The 22105-nt window shown below is 35.4% G+C and overlaps 1 protein-coding gene across 1 annotated transcript in view; it reads left to right on the forward strand.

Moving 5' to 3' along the window:
• The first annotated feature begins 501 nt into the window (after nt 1-501).
• The window catches only part of URI1 (URI1 prefoldin like chaperone), a 72307-nt gene continuing 50703 nt past the window's right edge, over nt 502-22105 (forward strand). The window contains exon 1 of the mRNA XM_026484249.4: nt 502-923. Within this exon, the coding sequence (XP_026340034.2) occupies nt 813-923 (111 nt within the window). The 5' untranslated portion in view covers nt 502-812. The remainder of the gene's footprint in view (nt 924-22105) is intronic.

The raw sequence follows: 22105 nt of genomic DNA on the forward strand, positions 1-22105 counted from the left end.
AAATAAGAGAAAAAGAATGGGCAAAGTTATCCTTGAAAAATCTCTTAAATAGTCCAAACATAGCACTGTATTAATATAAGCACAGTAATTAATACACGGCAAAATATAATTGCATATTTTAATTCATTAAACAGGCACAGAAAAAAGTTGACTTTGCTAAAATTAAATGTTCTTAGTTACGAAACAGCTTTGGTGCATGAACTAAACTCCTATCGCCAGATGTAGCGCTAAACGACTGGAGCACGGAGGATGAAGAGGGCACAAGGATAAGACAGTGCCCACCTCCACGGGAACTCACTGAGCGTCAGTCCCGCTAGAATAAAAGCTTCCAGAGGGCTACAACCCGGCGCTTCTAAGCCTGCCCCAACCGCGCTGATCCCGCACCACGTGACTCACCCAGGGGCGGGGCCAAGGGCGGAGACTGTGCTCGCGCTTCCCGGCGTGCCGCGCGGGGCGGGGCGAGGGGCGGAGCTTACGGGGGAGGCGCGGAGGAGGCGCGGCCGCCACAGGACGCCTGTCTTGGCCCGGCCAGCGGACAGGCGCCTCCGGCTCCCACCGGCCCGCCTGCTGCTTGGAGCCGGCGGCGGCGGCGGCGACGGCGGGCGGCATGTGCGTGTGAGATGCGGCCGCGGGCAGCCCGGACGCGAGCAGCGGCCGCCGCGGCAGCGGAGAACGCGGGCGCGGCCTCCTCAGCGCGGGGCGCGCAGTGCATGAGGGCGAGCACGCGGGCGCTGGGAAGCCGCCGGCCACGCCGCCTCCATAAACATTTGTTTAGGACTCGTTCGCCCCGCTGAGGTCCCGGAGCCCCCGCCATGGAGGCCCCGCCCGACCCCGGGCCCCACGCCTCGGCCTCGGCCTCAGGCTCGGCCGCGGCGTCGCTGCGCGCCCCGGAGGTGGCGCGGCTCCGCGAGGAGCAGGAAAAGGTAACAGGCCGCGCTCCGGGCCCAGCGCTTCCGCCGGTGGTCTCGGGAGGCGCCCGCGCCCCCTTTCCCGGGGCTGGGACCCTCCTCGGGGTCTGATCCTCCTCCCTCTCGCCCGCCCCGGCAGCCCCCTCCTGCCCTCTGTGGGCCGTAGCCCTCTGGTGTGGGGCCCAGCTCGATCCTGACACGGTACCGGGGAGGAGCACAACCTCTAGGCCTGGAGAGAGAAAGTGTTGGGAGAAACTTTTGTCACGTGCTTTTGTTGTCTTTTGTCTGGAGCCCTTTGACCTTCGAGGGGAGGGAAAGGATGGGGAAGAGGGAGGTGACAATCTGTTTAACTTGCATATCAAAGTGAGGTTTTAGATTTAATGAGTGCAACAATGCGTGGGAATTTTTTTGGTTTGGGGTACGCGGTAAATGGAAGTGGTCACCTTATTAGCTTTTTTTTTAAAAATTGTTGCTAAAATGTATATTCTTTGTTGCTCTTTGTCTGTAGGCACTTAGAAGTTTTATTAGGTTTGTAATGATACCGTTCATGTGCAATTCCAGCTTTGGTGGTTTAGTTTTTGTCAAAATAGGACACTGTTTTATTACATTTTAACTCCAGTTGTATCATACGTGAGTTTTAATCTGCCAGTGTAGAGGGAAGAAAATTTTGCATTTCCAAATGGGATTGTATATGAAGTAGTATGTCCAATTTAAGAAATCCGGTGTTATTGTTTAATCAGATTTTTCCCCCTTTGGATTCTGTAACGTTTCAGGTTGGTTATCTCCTGAAAGTTTGAAATTCTTACTTTGAAAAGCAGCATTAATTTATTTAAAATGTCCTAGCCCATATTGGGAGTATCTTGATTAAAAGGGTTAGAAGTTGTTTCAAAGCTGTTAACAGTGGAAATCTCTAACTTTTTCTGTTGAACATTCCTATATAAAAATAACTACTTACATAGGTATATAAATATACTCAGTTCAGCTAGATGAGGGACTTTCATAGAACCTAAAAATTCCTGGTTTGGTTGGAAACCACCTGTTAGGATGACAGTGGGAATCTTTCCTACTTTGTTCTAGCTCTAAATTATTTTATGCATTGTATTTGCTTTTCTGAGAGGTGTGTTTTTTTTTTTTTTTTTGCCTTATACAACTGCTGGGTTTTAAACTTGGCTTTTTTTTTTTCTTCTTTTAAACCCAACAAGTATTGTGTATTTAAATTTTAAGACATTAATGAATCTTAATTTTTTTTAAGAGAAAAAGATAAGACAGCCCTTCATGAGAACAATTTGTTCATTTTTGGCAAAACTATTTATATTTTTTGTTCTTTTAGGAAATGTGAAACAGACCCTCAGAAGATGACGTTCCCATTGCCTTTAGTCTATTCTGTAGAGAAATTACTCCTCTTTCATAGTATAACATGTGCATAATGCTGACTTGATACGTTTTCTTCTATTTGTCATGGTAAAAAGAGATATCCTTAGTTTTATTCTGATATTAGTGTGGTTGAAATACAAAGGATACATTTTGGGGTGCTCTGAACAGCTTTCTGGTATAGTATTCAGTTACATTTGAAGACTGCCTTTTCAGTTACAGTCCTGTGGGAACCTAAATAACTATTTTCAGTAGACACTGTCTGTGTTACCAAATTACTTTTCTATGTTTTGTTAATGTTTTGGCACATAAAATAAGCATGCGCATGTGTGTCATGGGTATGTAAAATCATTCCCAGTCGATGATAAAGCCCTTCCCTAAATAGACTACACTGTATTTTAGAGGATCTGCTTCAGTGAACAGGAGACCCATAATGCCACAAAATATACTGGTTAGATAGCTATACTTTAATTATAGTTTAGTATAGGAAAACTTTACCTAGTAAATACTTAAAATTTTTTGTGAGGGACTTACTTAGCCTTTAAAACCAACCCAGCTATAGTACAGTAAAATAGAAGTGTTGGGGCATTCTTAGAATGAAAAAAGGAAAAAGGTCGTTGTAGCTTTATATTTGTGTGGCATTTAGTATTTTTTTTTATGTAAATCCAGTTAAATGTCCTTTAGGACTTGGGTTTTTCCAGTGGTGTTCCCAATGTGAGAGAGAATTAACACCTGAAGAAAATGGTATGAATGACTGGGTGTGTGTGTGTACCTAGCTAGTAGGCTTTAGATGCAGAGGAGAGAAATTAATTCATAACATACAGTGGATACCTTAGATTTAGGGCATTATTTTATGTGGTTTAAATGTTGTTCATCATTGTTTTTTGTTTTTCCAAATTCAGCTAAGAAGTATGACAAGTTGGTTCCTCTCTCTGTTTTACCCTTGTTTATACTTCGGAGCACTGAATAAGGACAAAAAATTAGTGACTGAGGAAAAACAAAGGAGGGGCGTGAATGAGCCACAGCCTCAACAAATGGCAACGTCTGTAATACATGGACAGAACCAAATCTTTTAACATTGTTTTCATTTATAGTATTAAAGCTGAAACGTTTTAAAAAACTTTTTTTTGTTAATGAGGATGTTTATTCCTTTTTGATTTAGCAAAAAGACATGTACAGAAAGGTTCTCTGCAACTTTGTTTGTAATAATGAAAAGCTAAAAAGCCAACATTAGGATATTGATTAAATCATGATAGTATGAGGAGCTTTTATGTAGACATTAAAAGTTGTAGAGCAGTGTGTGTAGTGTGGCTACAGTTATGTTTATATGTATGTAAATATTCACAGTATATAGAAAATAGCATTAAATGTTTTTAAAGCACACAATTTCATTTCTTATTTTAGCTAAAAGTGAGTGAAATTGGATGGGATTTTAGCTCTTTCTATAAAGGCTGTTGATAAAACTTATTTTAATTAATTATAATGAAAACTGGGATGTTGTTTCTTTAATTGCTAAACACATTCTGTGCCTGAAGAATGGCTCTTGGCTAGTTTGAACACCAGTTAGTGTGGTTTATTTTCTTGGTTATTCCAGAATTGATAGATATAATTTATTCAAACATCCGTTCCCCAGTTGATTTCCTTTTTTCTTTTTTCCTTGAAGGTTTTATTTGCTCTTAATTCTCTGTCGGAAGATTACATGGACAGGAGAGAACTTGGCTCATCTTTTTTTTTTCTTTTTCTTCTTTTAACTAAATATGTTTTTACCAATGGCAGTAAAATATTTGGTGGACAAATGTGAGCCTCCCTAGACTGACTTATGCCATAAAAGTTACGATCTAGGACTGTAGTGGGCTGTTCTAGGGAAGTTTACTCATGCTCAGATCTTGTTAAATCTAGTTCTGTCTTAGAATTGCAGTACGTTGAAATTTTGGTTTCTTGGCCAGGGTAATATTTCTACAATATCTGCATTTTATATTTCCAGATACTATTGTCTTTTATTAGCAGAATTACTGAGATTTTGTTGTAATGTGAAAAAAGTGGTATATAGTATTGTTTTCATAGGTTTATTTGCAGGATAATAGTAACTTTGTAGAATTCATGAGTATAATACTATTTTGTTATGATTACTGCTGAGTGGCTCTTGTCAGTTGGAGTTTGGAATAATTTATACTTTCCTGATATAGAACCTGGATTAATATAATACTAAATATTTCAAATTCTTCATAAAGCGGAACAACTAATTTAACTTAGTGGAGGGTTTTCATATTTCTTACGGTAAACTGAACTGCACATAGTTTAAGAAACTGTCAGCCATGTACCTCATACAACAGCTGTTCTCTCCAACCCCAGAATCCAAGCATATAACTTTTCAACAAATACTGAGCACTACTACATGCCACGTACCTACTGTATGCTCTCCTCTGCCGAGGATACAGTAATGAACAAAAGAAAGTCCTTGCTCTTGTGGAGATTACATTCTAGTGGTAAAGGCATGGAATAGTCACATTTAAAATATCAGATGGTTTGTGATAGGTAAAGTTGGGTAGAAAAGAAAGTTTTGGTAAAGGAGGGTATTTTGGAAAAGAGCTTTCTAGTCAGAGCAGTCAGCTCAGAATGAGTCAAGGTGAGAGCAGTACTAGGCCATTGTAAGGATTTTGGATTTTATTTTTATCAGATGAGAAGCCATTGGAATGTGTTTTGAGAATTCTGCCGATCTTAAATTATAAGCATTCATTTCTCATGTGTGAAGAAAGGGATAACGGGACGGGGGGTTGTATTATATATAATAAAAATTCTGTGTGTGCTAGGCTGATACTAGAATCTTCATTGACTCTTAATTTTTCAGATGAACAATTTGGGTTGTTTGTGCTTTTTGTCCTGAACTTCTGGTGGGGTATTTGTCTTCAGTTCTACCTATAATGCTTGTTTTCCAAAGTGGTTATACCAGTTTATACTCCTTGTCAGTAGTGGGTGAAAGTTCCCACTATTGCACATTCTCATCACCACTTGGTACTGTTTATCTGTTTCATATTTGCTAGCCATTTTAATATTGACTAATAGGGCTGATCACCTTTTCAAATATTTATTGACCACTTTTTTGTTTTGTTTGTTTTTGGTAAAATACCTGCTCATCCCTTGTCCATTTTCAACTGGGATGTTCACCACATTCTAATTGATTCATAGGAGTTCTTTATGTACTTTTGATATGAGTGTTTTTTAGGAATGCCTTGTATATTTCTTATCTAGTCTGTGGCTTGACTGTAATGATGTCCTTTGATGAAGAGAAGAAATTCTGAATTTTAACAATCCTTTATGATTGGTGTTTTTTGTTGTTGTTGTTTTTTTTTGTCTTTTTTTTTAAGGAAGTCTTTCCTACCCTGATGTTCTGAAGATATTCTCTTATTTTCTAGCTTTATTGTTTTGCCTTTCATGTTTAGATCTGCAGTTTACCTGAAATTGATTTTGTGTATAATGAGGGATTAGGTCAGGTTTCATTTTTCCCATTCCTAGTTGCCCCATCACTATTTATTGGAAAGAGTGTCTTCTTTCCATTGCATCATTATCTTTGTCATAAATAAGGTAACTATACGTGTGGGTCCATTTCTTGACTCTGTTCCGAGGGCCTATTTGTCTTTTCTTCCAAACCTACACTAATTATTATAGCTTTATAAGTCATCTTGATAGCTGGTAGTGTAAGTTTTGTTGTGATTCCTCAAGATTGCCTTATTTTATCCTTCCAATCTTAAGCTTTTTATTTCTTTTTCTTGCCTTTTGCACTGGCTAGAATTTCTAGTGCAAGGTTGAATAAAAATGGTGATGGTAGGTGTTAGGGGTAAACTTTCAAATTCCACCATCAATGTGATGTTCACTGTGGATATTTTTAGTGTTTACTTTTTATCAGATTAAGTAAATTTCCCTATATTCCTCGTTAGCTAGGAGTTTTTCTGAATGGGTTTTGAATTTTTCTTTTTCTTCTTTTTTTCTTTTTTTTTTTAAAGAGAGGGAGAGGGGAGAACTCAAGCAGATTCCATGCTGAGCACGAAGCTGGCAGGGCTCGATCCCATGACTCTGAAATCATGACCTCAGTGGAGATCAAGAGTCAGAAGAAGTTTAACCTACTGAGCCATGCAGCCGCCCCTAGAAAATGTTATTTCGAAATTGAGTATTACAAGTGATTTATTGAAGAGTGTGTTTGATCTTTCTACTGTTGAGGTTTTTTTTCCTCTTTCTCTTTTTTTTCATTTCTAAGAAAGGCAAAGTTGTAAGTATAAGTTTGTTTATGGCCAAAGGTATATTTTTTAAGTAAATGAGTTTTTGAACTAATTACTTGTGAATTATATTTTATTTCAGAACAGCTTGTTTTTGTTACTGTTAGCACTTATTATCATGCCAGTCATGAGCTGTGAGAAAAAAACAACTTTGATTTTAGTCTTTTGGAATTTCTTAGTAAACATTAGGATACAGTATTTCAAGAGGAGAGAAAAACCCCATTTTCATTATATTAGGCCCCTCCAGGTTAGAGTACAAGACAAGAATAGTTTTAAAATATTGGTGTGGAAAGGGAAGAGGAGGTGCAGAGTCTGTGCTTCAGCTTTAAGTGCTTGATTTTGTCTTCTCATCCAATGTTGTTAGTATGGGCTTAAAAATCTTTTAGTTTGTATCATTCTTTCCTTCATCTCCAGATTGGTGTGAGTCCCAGTCATTTTAGTCTGCCCTAGGGCAATTTTTTCTTGTTTAAGTTAAAACTGTTTATTTTGAAAAATTGTAAAACAACAGAAAAGTTTAAAGAATAGTTTAGAGTCATCAGTAATATATTGAACCATTTGATTTTTCTTTATATGTCTGTATTTCTTTCTTTTTTTCTTGTTGAACCATTTGAAAATAAACTGCAGACATCATCGTGTCTCTAATGCTTAAGGTCATATTCTTTTAGAACAGGATCATATTCCTGCACAAACATAATATCTTTTTTTCACACCCAAGAAATGAACATTGGCACACAATGTTATTATTTAATATACTCATGTCCTCAGTTTTTCTTTTTTCTTTTTTTTTTTAAGATTTTTTTTTTAATTTATTTATGTGACAGAGAGACAGCCAGCGAGAGAGGGAACACAGCAGGGGGAGCAGGAGAGGAAGAAGCAGGCTCCCAGCGGAGGAGCCTGATGTGGGGCTCGATCCCGGAACGCCAGGATCACGCCCTGAGCCGAAGGCAGACGCTTTAACGACTGCGCTACCCAGGCGCCCCTCAGTTTTTCTAAAAATGTTTTTTATAGGTCTTTTTCTATCCAAGATTCGATGAAGGATTGCATTTGGCTGTCTTTCCCTTAGGCTCCTTACATCTACAACAACCCCTTTGCTTTCTTTTGTCTTTATGAATTTGATATTTTTGAGAGTTGACAAAAGTTGTCTTATAGAATGGCCCACAATTTGGAGATGTGTGTTGAATAAAATCATGAAAAAATGTTAAAAATTTATGGCAAGAATACTATATAGATGATGATAACTTCTCACTGCCTCATAGCAGGAGATACAGTTTACTTTATCCCATGATTGGTGTTGCTAATTACTTGTTTAAGGTGGCATCTGCCAGATCTTTTCACCCTAAAAGTACCCTTTCCCCTGTATAAGGATTAAGTGCTTTAAATGGTAATAATGCTTGAAGACTATACATACCCCATTCCCTGATAACCCTTTACCACGGGTATTCCTTGCCTGAATTAGTTATTGTATTAATGTGTGCAAATTAGTGATTTTCTAACCATCTATATTTATAGCTGGCGGTTTTCTGTAAAAAAGAGCCCCTTCTCCTCTCTTAGTATTACTATAAACTTTTTTTTTTTTTTTAACATTTATGTGACAATTTGTCATTATTCCTTCTGATGCTTCAGTTGTTTCAGTTTGCCCAATGGGGGCCCCTTGAAGCTATCTCTTGCATCCTTTTGGGATGTTCCATAATTCCTTGATGATTACTCTGGTTTTGGGCACAAGGTATCCCAGGCTTACCTGACTCCTGAGATTGACTATTTCTTCAAAGAGCGCTGTTTCGTTTTAATGAGAGATGGTTAGAAATCAAGATCTGGGCTCCAGTATTGCTCATTGCTACTGGGATGTTAATTTCATCAAGGCCTTTCAGTGGATAGTGGAAATATATTAACTTCCAGTATACCAGGAAGAATAGTCATCACGTTTTGCAGGTCATAGGTCCAAAGGATCCTTTTTATTTTTTGAAGTAGTTACACAAATAATTTACAGAAGTAAGAATAAGGGATAGTGATAAACAATCTTATTAGATATTTTAACAAGAATTTAAATATTGCTATCCTCTTTGTATTAAATAAATTTTGGTATACAAAGATAATGTGGGATTTAAGAACACTGCCACATGTTCTTTTAGAAAAATGGGATAATCCAGGTTCTTGCTGCATGCTATTACATGATGAAGTTCTTGTTGAATGACTAATTGGATGGGGATACTCTATTTCCTTTGTGTTCTTAGAAGTGTATCATTGTTCGTTCATTGATTTTTCCCCCCTCATTCAAGTCAGTCATCTTTTATTCAACATCCACTATATTCAGATATGTGTAGTTCTCTACCCAGTTTGCATGGTCTGTTCTAGGATTTAGGGAGCTATAAAGATAAACCATTCCATAATCTTTGCTTTCAAAATTCATTTCCAGTGCTGTTACTTCCTCTCTCCCCCATTCTCTGAGCCTCTGACCTCAAGAAGCTTACTTAAAAACTTGTAGGAATGAAAAGAGAAATAGAATTTAGAGACCTTTTTTATTTCAGCAATCTTATTTATTGTGATAAAATACATACAAAATAAAATTTGCCATTTTAACCATTTTAAGTGTACATTTCCATGGCATTAAATACATTCACTGTTTTGCAGCCATCACCACTGTTTCCAAAACTTTTTCAACACCCCGAACAGAAAGTCTGTAACTCATTCTCCTCTCTCTTGAGCCCCTGGTTACCTCTAACCTACATTCTGTCTATATGAATTTACCAGTTCTACATATTTCACGTAAGTGGAATTATTTGATTTTTGTCCTTTTGTCACTGGCTTATTTCATGTAGCATAATGTTTTCAGGGTTCATCCATGTTGTGTATTACAACCTCGTTTCTGTTTATGACTGAATAATATTTCGTTGTATGTACATACCTCATTTTGTTTATTTGTTCATCTCTTGGTGAACACATGGATTGTTTCCACTTTTTTGCTCTTGTGAGTAATGTTGCTATGAACATTGGTGTGCAAGTATCTGAGTCCTTGTTTTTAGTTCTTTATGGTATGTACCTAGGAGTGGAATTGCTGAGTCATATGGTAATTCTGTGTTTAACTTTTTGAGAAATGGCCCAACTGTTTTCCACAGCATTTGCACAATTTTACATCAGCAATGCATGAAGTTTCCTATTTTCCCACACATTTGCGGACACTTGTTTTCCATTGTTTTTGATTATAGTTATCCTAGTAAGTGTCCGCTATCTCATTATGGTTTTGATTTGGATTTCTCTAATAACTAAGGATGTTGAGTATCTTTCCATGTGTTTATTAGCCTTTCAGATGTCTTCTTTGGAGAAATATCTATTCTAATCCTTTGCCGGTTTTCAAGTTGGGTTGTCTTTGTTGGGTTGTAGCTCTTTATTCTAGGTATTAAACCCTTATCAGCTGTATGATTTACAAATATTTCCTCCCATTCTATTGGCTATCATTTCACTTTCTTGATAATGCCCCTTGTACGAAAGTTTTTAATTTTGATGAAGTCCAGTGTATCTGTTTTTTCCTTTTTTGCTCATGTTGTAGTGTCATATCTAAGAACACATTACTAAATCCAGGGTCACGAAGATTTATACCTGCTTTCTTCTAAGAGTTCTGTGGTTTTAGTGCTTATATTTACATCATTGATCCATTTTGAGTTAATTTTGTATATTGCCCATTGATTGTTGAGTTTGAGGAAATTTAGGATTTTGTCATCTGAAGATTCATAATCTGAGATTTAATTTATATTAACTTATATTGTCATTTTTTACCTTTGTCTAGTGCAAATATGGTGGCCACTAATCACAGGTGGTTATTAAGTTTAAAATTCAGAATAATTAAAATTAAAATTTAAAAATTAAATTTCTCAGTCGAATTGACTACATTTCAGGTGCTCAGTAGCCATACATTGTTGCGTTGGAGAGTGCTGATTTTGCAGCTTTCCATCATCAGAGAAAATTCTGTTGGACAGCGTTGGTCAAAAGAGCTGCTATTTTTATTTTTTATTTTATTTTATTTTATTTTATTTTTTTTAAAGATTTATTTATTTGTTTATTAGACAGAGACAGCCAGCGAGAGAGGGAACACAAGCAGGGGGAGTGGGAGAGGAAGAAGCAGGCTCCTAGTGGAAGAGCCTGATGTGGGGCTCCATCCCAGAACGCCAGGATCACGCCCTGAGCCGAAGGCAGACGCTTAATGACTGCGCCACCCAGGCGCCCCGAGAGCTGCTATTTTTAAAATTCATATTCTGATTTGTTTAATAATTGTGAAATGTCTTCTTTCACTTTTTTTCTCCTTGCCATTATGGACAGAAAGTGAAAATTTCTGAGTTGTTAACTGTGTTTAAAGCTAAAAAGAGAACACAGAGATAGTGTCTTGTGGCCTTTATCCTTTTTTTGAAAGACAGTGTAGTACTTTGGACAATACAGTACGCAAACTGAAGGGTGATTTTTCACTATTGATTGCAGTATCCTTCTAGGTGATTCCATGTTCCCCCCCATTTTTTTACTATATAGGTCTTTTTTTAAAGCATAGTTAGGAATAATAAATAATCATGAAGCATAATTACTGGGGTGATGAAATAACAAGACATAGGAAGAATATAGTCACTAGGATCCCACAGTGTACCTTAGACTTACAAAAAGTTCACTGTACTCATATAGTAATTGTAAGATAAAATGAGTTTTATTCTTCTATTAAGTAAATTTTCTCCACTTTTTGGAAGACCTTTAAGAAGTCATGAAATGCCAGTCTTTGCAAATAATTAGAACTACGCAAAAAAGAACGTTGAAAATTAAAATTATTCAGTGAATCCTGAAACTTTTCAGTCAAATCCATTACCACAGAGTTCTTCAACTTTCTGCCAACTATATTTGAATCTCCCTTCTTCCATAGTAAAAACCTTGGTTCTCAACAACGTCTGTATTTATTCATTTGTTCTATCCTACAATATATACAAAATAGTTTTAGAATTACTACATTAATACCATTGCCAACAGCAAACCTGTGAAGTGAAGCCTGGGGTCTCCTTGCAGTTCCATTTGTTCTTATAGAATTAACCCCCTTGAGAGTGTAGAGTTAGGATACTGATCTCAAAAGTGCTTGAGTTATTATTACTTTTTCTCTGCAGTTATCTCTTGGATTTGATGTACAGTTTCTATTTGTATTGAATTGTAGTGTTTACTTTTTTATCAGTTTGACTTAATTTTGTTTTACGAATACATAAAACATCTATGTGGTGTAAAATCATAACTGTGTCAGAAGATATACTGAGATAATTAATTCCATTTTTCTACCTATCCCAATTGATATTTTCAGTTATTTCTAGTTTATCCTCCTTGTGTTTCTTCTTTAAAAATAAATTTAAAAATATACTATTATTTTTCCTCCCAGCTTCTTACACACAAGGTAGCATGCTGTATTTTGCCCCTTGTTTTTCTCATTAAATTTATACCTAGGAATTACTCTGGTTCATAGAGATCTTCCTCATCATATTTTATGGTTGCATAGTACTCTGTTGTATGTTATCTTTTTTCAGCTACTATCTTTTTGATGGGTATTTGGTGGTTTTCAGTCTCTTGATAATGCAAATAGTGTGTCAGCAGATCACTCTGTGTATGTTTTTTCTCATTTGTGAAGTGATTTCATGTGAAATCCTAGAGGTGTGATTATTGATTTGAAGGGGTAAACTGGTTTTGCTTTATAAACTATACTTATCTTCTCAAAGAATATTACTCAATTTAATTTAAAATATTAAGTAAAAAGAGGTGAGAGGACTAGAAGAATAAGATGGTCAAAACCTAGAGAACAGTGTGTTTGATTCCTTGAATTGGCTATTTCCTGTGATCTCTACTGCCACTTTCAAGGTATCATTTCTTACCTAGAGGCAGTAATTACTGCCTGGTCTTGGTGGTTCCACTCTTACTCCCCTTCTACCTATTTTCGAGAGCTGTTTTTTTTTTTTTTTTTAAACAACATAAATACAGTTATGTCACTTTTATCATTCTAAGTCCCATTATACTTAGCATAAAATCCAGGGTCAATAAAATGTGATTTGAGACCCTTGTATTGTCTGACTCATTTTTTAAGGTCATTTCTGGCTACTCCTCACTTATTTACTGTACCTTAAGGTAATGACATGTTTTTAGGGGGGCAGAATACCCTAAGTATGTTTCTTTAAAAATACGTATTTGTTCTAAAGAAACCCTAATACAATACAGAAAAAAAATCCTGTTTAAATCTTTGATTTCTTTGATTTTTAATTTTTTTATCTTTTAGAGAGAGAACGTGCACATGCTCACACAAGCAGACGGAGAGGGAGAGAGAGAATCTTAGGCAGGCTCCATACCCTGATGTGGGGCTCCATCCCACAACCCTGAGATCATGACCTGAGCTGAAATCAAGAGTCAGATGCTTAACTGACTGAGCCACCCAGGTGCCCCTGATTTCTTTTTTTATAAATCAAGTAATATTAAAGTAATTGCAAATGAGTGCTTTTTCCAAAGAACAAAAAGACAAGACTGAGTTTCATTCTAGACACTGTACTGGATACTGTGATACATAGGGTAAGTTTTTCTGCCCTCAAGGGACTTACAAATTTCTAGGGAAATATGTTAACAAAACATAATGCAGTGTGATAATTTTCTCTTTTTAATTCTTTCTTTTCAGTCGCTTCTCAAGCCACTGTAAGCTAGCCTCCATCTTTTCATTGAAATTACTCTAGCTAAAGTTATTCTATTTCACTTGCCAAACTCAGTGGACCTTTTTCAGTTCTGGCCTTACTTGACCTCTTTGCTTCATTTGAAACTTTTTTTTTTTTTTAAGATTTTTTATTTATTTATTTGACAGAGAGAGACAGCCAGCGAGAGAGGGAATCCAAGCAGGGGGAGTGGGAGAGGAAGAAGCAGGCTCCCAGCGGAGGAGCCTGATGTGGGGCTCGATCCCAGAACGCTGGGATCATGCCCTGAGCCAAGGCAGACGCTTAACGACTGTACCACCCAGGCGCCACCTGCTTCATTTGAAACTTTAATTGTTCTTGTAAACTACTGAAACCGTGTATCCTAGGAACTTTTGTGATTTCACTTTTTTTTGGGTCTTCTACGTCTTTCTCTATTACTACTTAGTCTCTAGTTTCTTCATCTGATCCTTAGATATCAGTAATCCCTGTACTTTCCATTTTTGGCCATCCTCACTTGTTACTCTGCCTGTGCTCTCTCATGTGCTCTTCCTGTATGCCCTCTGCTCTTGTCCACACCTGTTGCTTTTTGGGCAGCTTCTGTTGGATGTCCCATAAACAGTTCAGTTTCATTTACTAAAATTGAATCAATCACCTTTTCCCCTAATCTAAACGTTATACATTCTTATCCCCGATCTGGGCAACACTATTCAAACCAGAGTCTTTTTAGCCTGCTCTGATCCATCTCTTTACTACTACCAATTTACTAAATCTTGTCAATTCTTTTTGTGTGATATATAACTTCTATCTTAAGGGACCACTAGCTTATGTTAATTAGGCTCTTGTTTGAAAAATAATGTCACATTTTTCAGTTAAATGTTACTATGTTAGATATTTTCAGTCTTTTTGTTAGCCTTCTTATGTTACCTCATTGGGCTTTTATTTTTGAAGTTCTGATCTGTGAACATGTTATTTCTCTATTACGTCTTTAAATTTTCTCATCTATCACTTAGTTGGAATTAAATTTTACCCATCTTACCATGTATTTTCCACTTGTCATATTTGTACTTATTCCTTCATTTCTTTTTGTATTAAGAGATTTTATACTCTTGAAAATTCTATTAGCTTTGTAGTTATATGGGTTTTATTTTCCTTTAGTTGTTACCTTAGAGGTTACAAATGTAACATTTACTTATTATAGTTTACTTCAAATTGGTAGGAAATTGTTCATTGATCTTTTGAAATTTTGCCACTTAAGAAATAATTCAAGTAAATTTTGATAGTGTAATTTTATTGACAAACCCTGTCTCATTTTTGTTATTATCATATGTTTTACCTCTACCTATGTTTTTAACTCCTGAAACGTTCTGTTTTCATGTTTATTTAATATTAAGCTGGTAGGTTAACCCGTTCGCCCAACACTTTTAAGATGCCATTCCATTATCTTTTTACTTCCTTCATTTCTGTTAGTCTTCTATCAGTCGTATTGTTTTCTTCTCTGAGAAATTTGTATACATCTCCTTTGTGTGCTTTAGGATTTTTTTCTTCATCTTTGATTCACCCTTCTTTGTTCTTATGCCAATTTAGATACCTTCTATTGAACTGTATTCCTATTCACTGATCTTCTGTTCTCTATCTAATCTAGTAAATGCACCTACTAAATGTGTAGTCTCAGTTATTGTATTTTTTATTTACAGAATTTATGTTTTCATGTTATTTAAGTGGATTCTAGGCCTCTAGAATTGACGTCTCCAATCTTTGCTGTATTTTCGTGAGTATGTTTATCGTAAAGTGTCTTTTAACTGCCATATGTAAATCAAATGAGGTCTGTTTCTGTTTATTTTTGCTCTTGGTTTTTCATCAGCTGCTCCTATTTTCATAGGCTTCCTTATAATTTTTGATAGGATGCCAGACATTGTAGTGAAAAATGGTAGAGACTCTAGATGATGTTACCTTTTCAAACCCGAGTAAGTTTTCTTTTAGCAGCCAGTTGAAATTTTATTTGGTTTGTTTGAATATTGCTCTTATTCCTAGCATGTAACCCTTACTTCTAAGGCATAGCTCTAATTCCTTACAGCGTATGTCTTTTTCATAAATTATGTGAATCATGTATATGTAATTCTGTTTCTCTTCTGTTTCATTGTATTATTTGCCTCTACTGGCATGAATACCACATTTTCTTGCTAGGGTTTTGGTATCTAGTAGCAAATTCTTCTAACTTTGTTCACCTTCATGATTGCCTTTATTTTTCTTGAGCCTTTGCTTTTTCATGACTGCTTTAGAATCAGCTCTTCAGTACTTAAAAAGTAAGCTGCTGGAGTTTTGCTTGGAGTGCACTGAGTCTAAAGATTAATTGGAGGACTGTTGAAATTTTTGCACTAAGTTTTCTAATCCATGAACATGGTATATCTTTCTGTTTATTTAGTTCTTTTCTAACTTCTTTCGGCATTGGCTTTTAGTATATAAATCTTGCATGTGTTTAACATTTATCCCTTGGTATTTGTTACTTTTTAATTGCATTTTGTAATTTATTTGTTGTTCGTCTTTTGCTGGTATATACTTGATTTTTGTATATAGACTGTTAAATGTATATTCTGATAGTATGTGTATAGATAGATAAAGGCATGTTGTCTGCATAGTAGTTTTATTCTCTCCAGTTCTTAAGGCTTTTATTTTTTGCCTTATTGAATGATGTAGGACCTTTAATATGTGTTGAATGAAAGTAGTGATAGTAGGCTTCCTTATCTTGTTCTGCGTATCAGAGGTACAGCTTTAAATATTTTATTATTACAAATGATGTTTGCTGTAGGCTTTTTGTAGATAGTCTTTATGAAAATAAGGAAAAGTTCTCCTGTTCTGGTTTACTCCCTTTGTCATGAGTAGATGTTGAATTTTATCACGTGCTTTTTCTGTATTGAGATGTTAATGTGGTGAATTAATTTGATTTTTTTAAAATATTGAAAAATATTGCATTACTGAAAAAAGCCCCCTTGTTATGATGTGTTTATCTTTTCATATAATGTCAGATTAAAATTCATAGTATTTTGTTAAGATATTTTGTTTCTGTTTCATGAGGGATATTGGTCTGTAGTGTTGTTTTTTTTCTTATAATGTTCATGTTTTTGATTTCATGGTTATGCTGGCCTCATAAAATAACTCATTTTTGTGTATTTTATGAAAAGCTTGTATACTATTGGTATTGTTTTTAATTAAGTGTTTGAAATAATTCATCAGTCAAGTTGTTTGGGCCTACTGTTTTCCTTCTGTTGATATTTTAAAATAGGTCTCAATTTCTTTAAGAGGATTATTCATATTTTCTCTTTCTAATTGTGTCAGTTTTGGTTGGAAATGTGATTTTCAGGGAATTTTTCTTTTTATCTGAGTTTTCAAATTTATTGGCCTTGTGTTATTTGTAATATTCCCCTTTTAATATCTACAGGTTTGTTAATAATGTCATCGTTTTAATTCCTTTTATTTGCAATTTGTGTGCATGTGTTTTTCTCCTTGATTTGTCTTTCTATGAGTTTATCAGTTTTATCTATCTTTTTAAAGGAACGATTTTTGACTTTTTTCTTTAGTAAGTTAGCTCCCTACATCATTGATTTCTCTTTTTATCTTATTCTTCCTTTTAAAAATTTCCTTTTGGCTGTGATTTTTCTAGTTTCTTGAGGTGAAAGCTGCTAGAGTTGAAAAAGTCATTGATTTTTGCTATTCTTTGTAATATATGCATTTTGAGTTTTAATTTTTTTCTCTAATCATTATGTTAGGTACTCCATGTATTTTGTACATTATTTTCACTATCATTCAGTTAAAATATTTTCTGATTTCTATTGTGATTTGTTCAAGTGTCCCCTGATGTATGTCTTAACATTGAGTATGATACCATATTTACTTCTATTCTGGTCAGAGAACATAGCTTACAAAACCGAAATTTAAGACTTGCCTTATGGCCTACTATAGGATTTGTTTTAGTCAATGTCCCATAATTTACTTGGAAAGAAAGTGAATCCTGCAGTTTTTGAGTTTCATATGTTTGTTAGTTGAAGTTGGTTGAATGTGGTCGAGTATTTTATAGCCTCAGTGATTTTTTTTTTGTTTGTTTGCTAATTCTGTCAGTTGTGAAGAGATATGTATTAGTATTTCCATTAGTTGTGGATTTATATTTTTCTCTATTTTTTCAACCTTTGCTCTATACTGTTCGGAGTTGTGTTTGGTGCATACAAATTTAGTACTGTTATAACTTCCTGGTTGACATTTTTATCATTCTAAAATATTCTTATCTCTTCTGATGCTTTTTGCATTCAGGTCTCTCTTGTTGAGTATTAGTATGGTTACATGAACTTATTTTGGTTTTGTTTCTTTTTATAACATATCTTTTAACTTTGATCTGTTAGTGTTCTTCGTGTCTCTTATAAATAGCGTATAGTTGTGGTTTTAAAACTTTAGTCTGGATACCCTTTTCTTTTATCTAGGATATTTAGTCAATTTCTATATAATGAGGTTACTGAAATATTTAGCTTTATTCTATTGCCTTTCTACTTGACTTTTTCTTTTTTCTTTTTAAATTTTAGAAATCTATAACATAAAATCATTTAAATCAATTTTAAGTGTACAACACATAAATTTCAGATTGTTGTGCACCCATCACCACCATCCATCTCCAGAACTTTTTTTATGTTTTAAAACTGAAACTATTCATTAAGAAATAACTCCTCATTACGCCTTCCCCTGTATGCTGGCAACTACATTTTACATTCTGTTTCTATAAATTTGACTACTCTAGGTATCTCATGTAAGTGGAATCTTACAGTATTTGTCCTTTTGTGACTCTCTTATTTTACTCAGCATAATGTTTTCAAGGTTTACCCATATTGTAGCATATTTCTGAATTTAATTTTTTAAGACTGAATAATATTCCATTATATGTATACACTGCATCTTGTTATTCATTCATTCACTGATGAACATGAATTGCTTTCACCTTTTTGTCTGTTGTGAACAGTGCTTGCTTTCTGCCCTTTTGGGTATATAACCAGAAGTGGAATTGCTGGATCATGTGTATCCTGTGTTTAGTTTTTGAGGAACCACCTTACCGTTTTCCATAGTGGGTGCACCATCTTACATTTCCCCCAGCAGTGCACAAGAGTTTCAGTTTTTCTTTGTCCTTCCAACACTTGTTATTTTCTTTCTTCCTTCCTTTTTCCTTCCTTCCTTCCCTCCTTCCCTCCTCCCTTCCCTTCCCTTCCACTTCTTCCCCCTCCCTTCCTCCTTTTCTTCCCTCCCTCTCTCCCTCCCCCTTCTTCCTTCTGAGCCATCCTAATGGGTATGAAGTGGTAACTCATTGTGGGTGTATTTGACCTACTTTTATGTTTTCTTCTATGCTTTTTTTTTTTTTTTGGCCTTCCTTTGATTTAATCAAATATGTCATGTTGCATTTTCTCCCCTCTGTGAGCTTGTGATACTTTCTTTTTTACTGTAGTTATATATATATATATATATATATACACACACACACACACACACACACATATATATATTAGCATTAAATATACTGTATACTTATACTGTATGTATCCTTATAATTCTTTCTAGAGATCACAACATGAATTCATTTGTTCATTCTGCCTCTTGCATTATTGCTTTCATGCATTTTAATTCCATGTTTTAAACACCACAATGCTTTATATAATTGTTCAGTGTGATCAATATTGATTTACCTTTACTTTTTAAAATTACCTCTGCAGGTGTTCTTTAGTTCTTTCTGCATTTATCTCTGAATAGTCACTGTAGTATTTTTTCCTCAGCTTTATTGAGATGTAATTGACATATAGCAGTAATTTAAGGTGTACGATATGTTGATTTGATATGGTTATATATTGCAAAATGATTATCAGTGGCATTAGCTAGCATGTCCATCACATCATATAATTACCGGTAGTATTTCTTTCAGTGAAAATTTGCTGGTGAAGAATTCTTTTTCTGTGTGAAAATGTTTTTATTTTTTCTTCATGTCGAAGGATCTATTTGCTGTATGTAATTACCGATTTTCGGGGTTTTTTCCAGCACTTTAAGATTTCATCTTATTTTCTGATTTGTCGTTTTCTGTTGAAGTTTCTCTAGCTCTTCTAGTTGCTACTTTGAAGGCATTGTATTTCCTCCTTGCTTCTCCTCCTTGCTGCTTATAAAATTTTCTCATTTTGGGGGGTTTCATTTGTGTAAGTATGTTGTTCCTTGATGTAATTTTTTTCCCTCTTGCTTGAGGTTCTTAGAGCTTCTTGAATCTGTTGGCTGATACGTTCCTCTTTATTTTAGAAAATCTTGTCATGGTAGGTTCAAATATTGCTTCTGTCACATTTACTCTTCTCTTTCTGGGTTTTCAATTATACAGTGTTTCACATGTCTCTTATCAGTCTCCTGTATTTTCAGTTTTTCGTTTTCAAATCTTTGGGCTTTAATTTGGATATTTTCTGTTGACATATAATGAAGCTCAACTAGACACAAATGATGGTGAAAAGGATAATATAAATTAAATCTCAGATTATGAATCTTCAGATGATAACATCCTAAATTTTCTCAAACTCAGTCAATGGGCAATATGCAAAATTAATTCAAAATGGATCAGTGATGTAAATATAAGAGAAGGAGAAAAAATGATTGGTATCTGGTGAAACAGTGGGCATGCAAGCTGCGATTCAAGCATTATTTCACATTCAGAAATAAATGCAGGTTACAATCCCCGATCTGCAATTCAGAAGTCTAAAAAGCACTGAAAACAAAGTTATTCCTAAGTGTGTGGCATATTCATTTGTTGACAAACTGATTGGAACTGATTTGAGTGAGGCACTTATTCCACTTACTTTGAATATTCATGTGGTTTATTGCCAGTGTTACTGTATTTGTTACAGAGTAGTGTTTCACTGGGGGTTGGTGTTTCATAATGTATGTTATGTGTACTCTATTACTTTGTTAAGTTATGAAAATTTCTAAATTGAGAAGCATATCTGCTCTTGAGGTTTTTGCCTAGGTGATGGTAGACCTGTACTTCTTTAAAAGGACTTGATGCATTATTACTGTGTGGCAGGTGAATACATTGGTGAATAAAGTAGACATGACCTATAACTCACTGGGCTTTCAGCCAGTACAGTTAAAGAGTTTCCTGGATTCCTAATTCAAATAATCCTAAAAACAGAGCCCTCCAAACATCAGGGTCTTCATTTTTAGAGATATTGCTGGATGTATTTGTTACCAGTCTCTAATATTTCCATTGTGACAAAACTGTATACTTGGTATTATGAGTAATAACTGAAAGAAAAAAAGAGCCCTAATTTGCAGATAGAACCATGAAGGGATTGGAATGTACAATACCAGAGCATGTTAGATATAATCTGATATTTGTGTATAAAGAGACTGGGGTAGAATATGAGAAGTGCATTAGAAGCCTGTGTAGGAGAAAACTGGGCTAAATGTAAAAGTAAGGATTAAGGTGATCATTTTGAGTCCATCCTAACTACATTTTTGAATAAGGACATTTGAGTGTTTTGACAAGTGGCTCTATATAATTGGAGTTAAACTTTTGGTAGTTTTGGTATTTTTGATTTTCAACATATTTAGAAAGTAAATTTATTTAAAATTTTGATGTAGAAATGCTGAGTTCATTGCAGTTTATTACTATTTATTGCAATTTTCTTAAGAACCTGTAGTCAATTCCTTCCTTCTTTGCAAAGAGGCTTATTACGAAGACTTGTAGTATTTTACTAATTTTTAAAAAAGATTTTATTTATTCATTTGAGAGAGAGAGAGAACAAGCAGTAGGGAGGGACGGGGTGGGATGAGAGAGAGAAAGAAGCAGACCCCCTGCTGAGCAGGGAGTCTGATATGGGGCTGAGTCCCAGGACCCAGAGATGATGAACTGAGCTGAAGGCAGAGGCTTAACCCACCAAGCCACCCAGGCACCCCTAATATCTTACTAATTTTGTTGAAGTTTGCTTTTTGTATACTTTGCTAATGACTTTTATACATTTATGTAATTAACTGACAATATGTCTTTGAAGAAATTATTTTCAACCTTTTAACAATGCATGTGTACTATCCATTGGTTTTAGCCACCACTGATACTTTTTCCTTTTTGATTCAGCAGCTTTAAAACCCCAAATTGTACAGTCTGTCAGAAGACAGTCTAACAAGAGAAGCAAACTATAAATGTAGACAGCTCTGAATAATATAATCCTCAGATGATTATTCTGTATATGAATTCATAGAGGGAGAATTTGAACTCAAATACAGTTGGTGGGGGTTTAGAAGTGAAATGGAACATTTTTGAGAGAAGTATCATTTGAGACTTACGCAAGCTTACCCTTTTAGGCTTTCTGTTCCTGTCTAATTTTAATGTGGCACTGTGTTTAACAGGGAAAACTCATGGGTTGATGCCCCCTTGTGGTCTCTTACCAAAATAAATAGCACAAATGGAAATAAGTAATGGAGAACTTAATACATGTTAAGTCATTCATTCCCTCCTTTATAAAATAATTTTTAGGAAGTTTCTTCTGAGGAAAAACAGCAAAGGAATTATTTTTCCCATATTCCATATAATTTATTTACTTTAAAATTTATTGAATATTACTTTAACCTTTTGCAACAGAACTTGCATGTATGTTAGCTGGACACTGACATAAAGACAAAGGTTGTTGGCTTTGTTGCCTACCACTGTCATCCTGGCCATCTAACTCAGTCATAAGTGCCTCAAAAATATGAGACGTGATAGTAATTAGGGGGCTAGTGTTCCCCTCCCCGAATCCCAATGCACACAAAGAAATGGGGCTTGGGAAATCTGTTTATACTTAGTCACTTGACTGTAAAAGGGCCAGGAGCTATTGGAAGAAAT

This window comes from Ursus arctos, unplaced genomic scaffold (genome assembly GCF_023065955.2).
Source record: "Ursus arctos isolate Adak ecotype North America unplaced genomic scaffold, UrsArc2.0 scaffold_19, whole genome shotgun sequence".
Lineage (NCBI taxonomy): Eukaryota > Metazoa > Chordata > Mammalia > Carnivora > Ursidae > Ursus > Ursus arctos.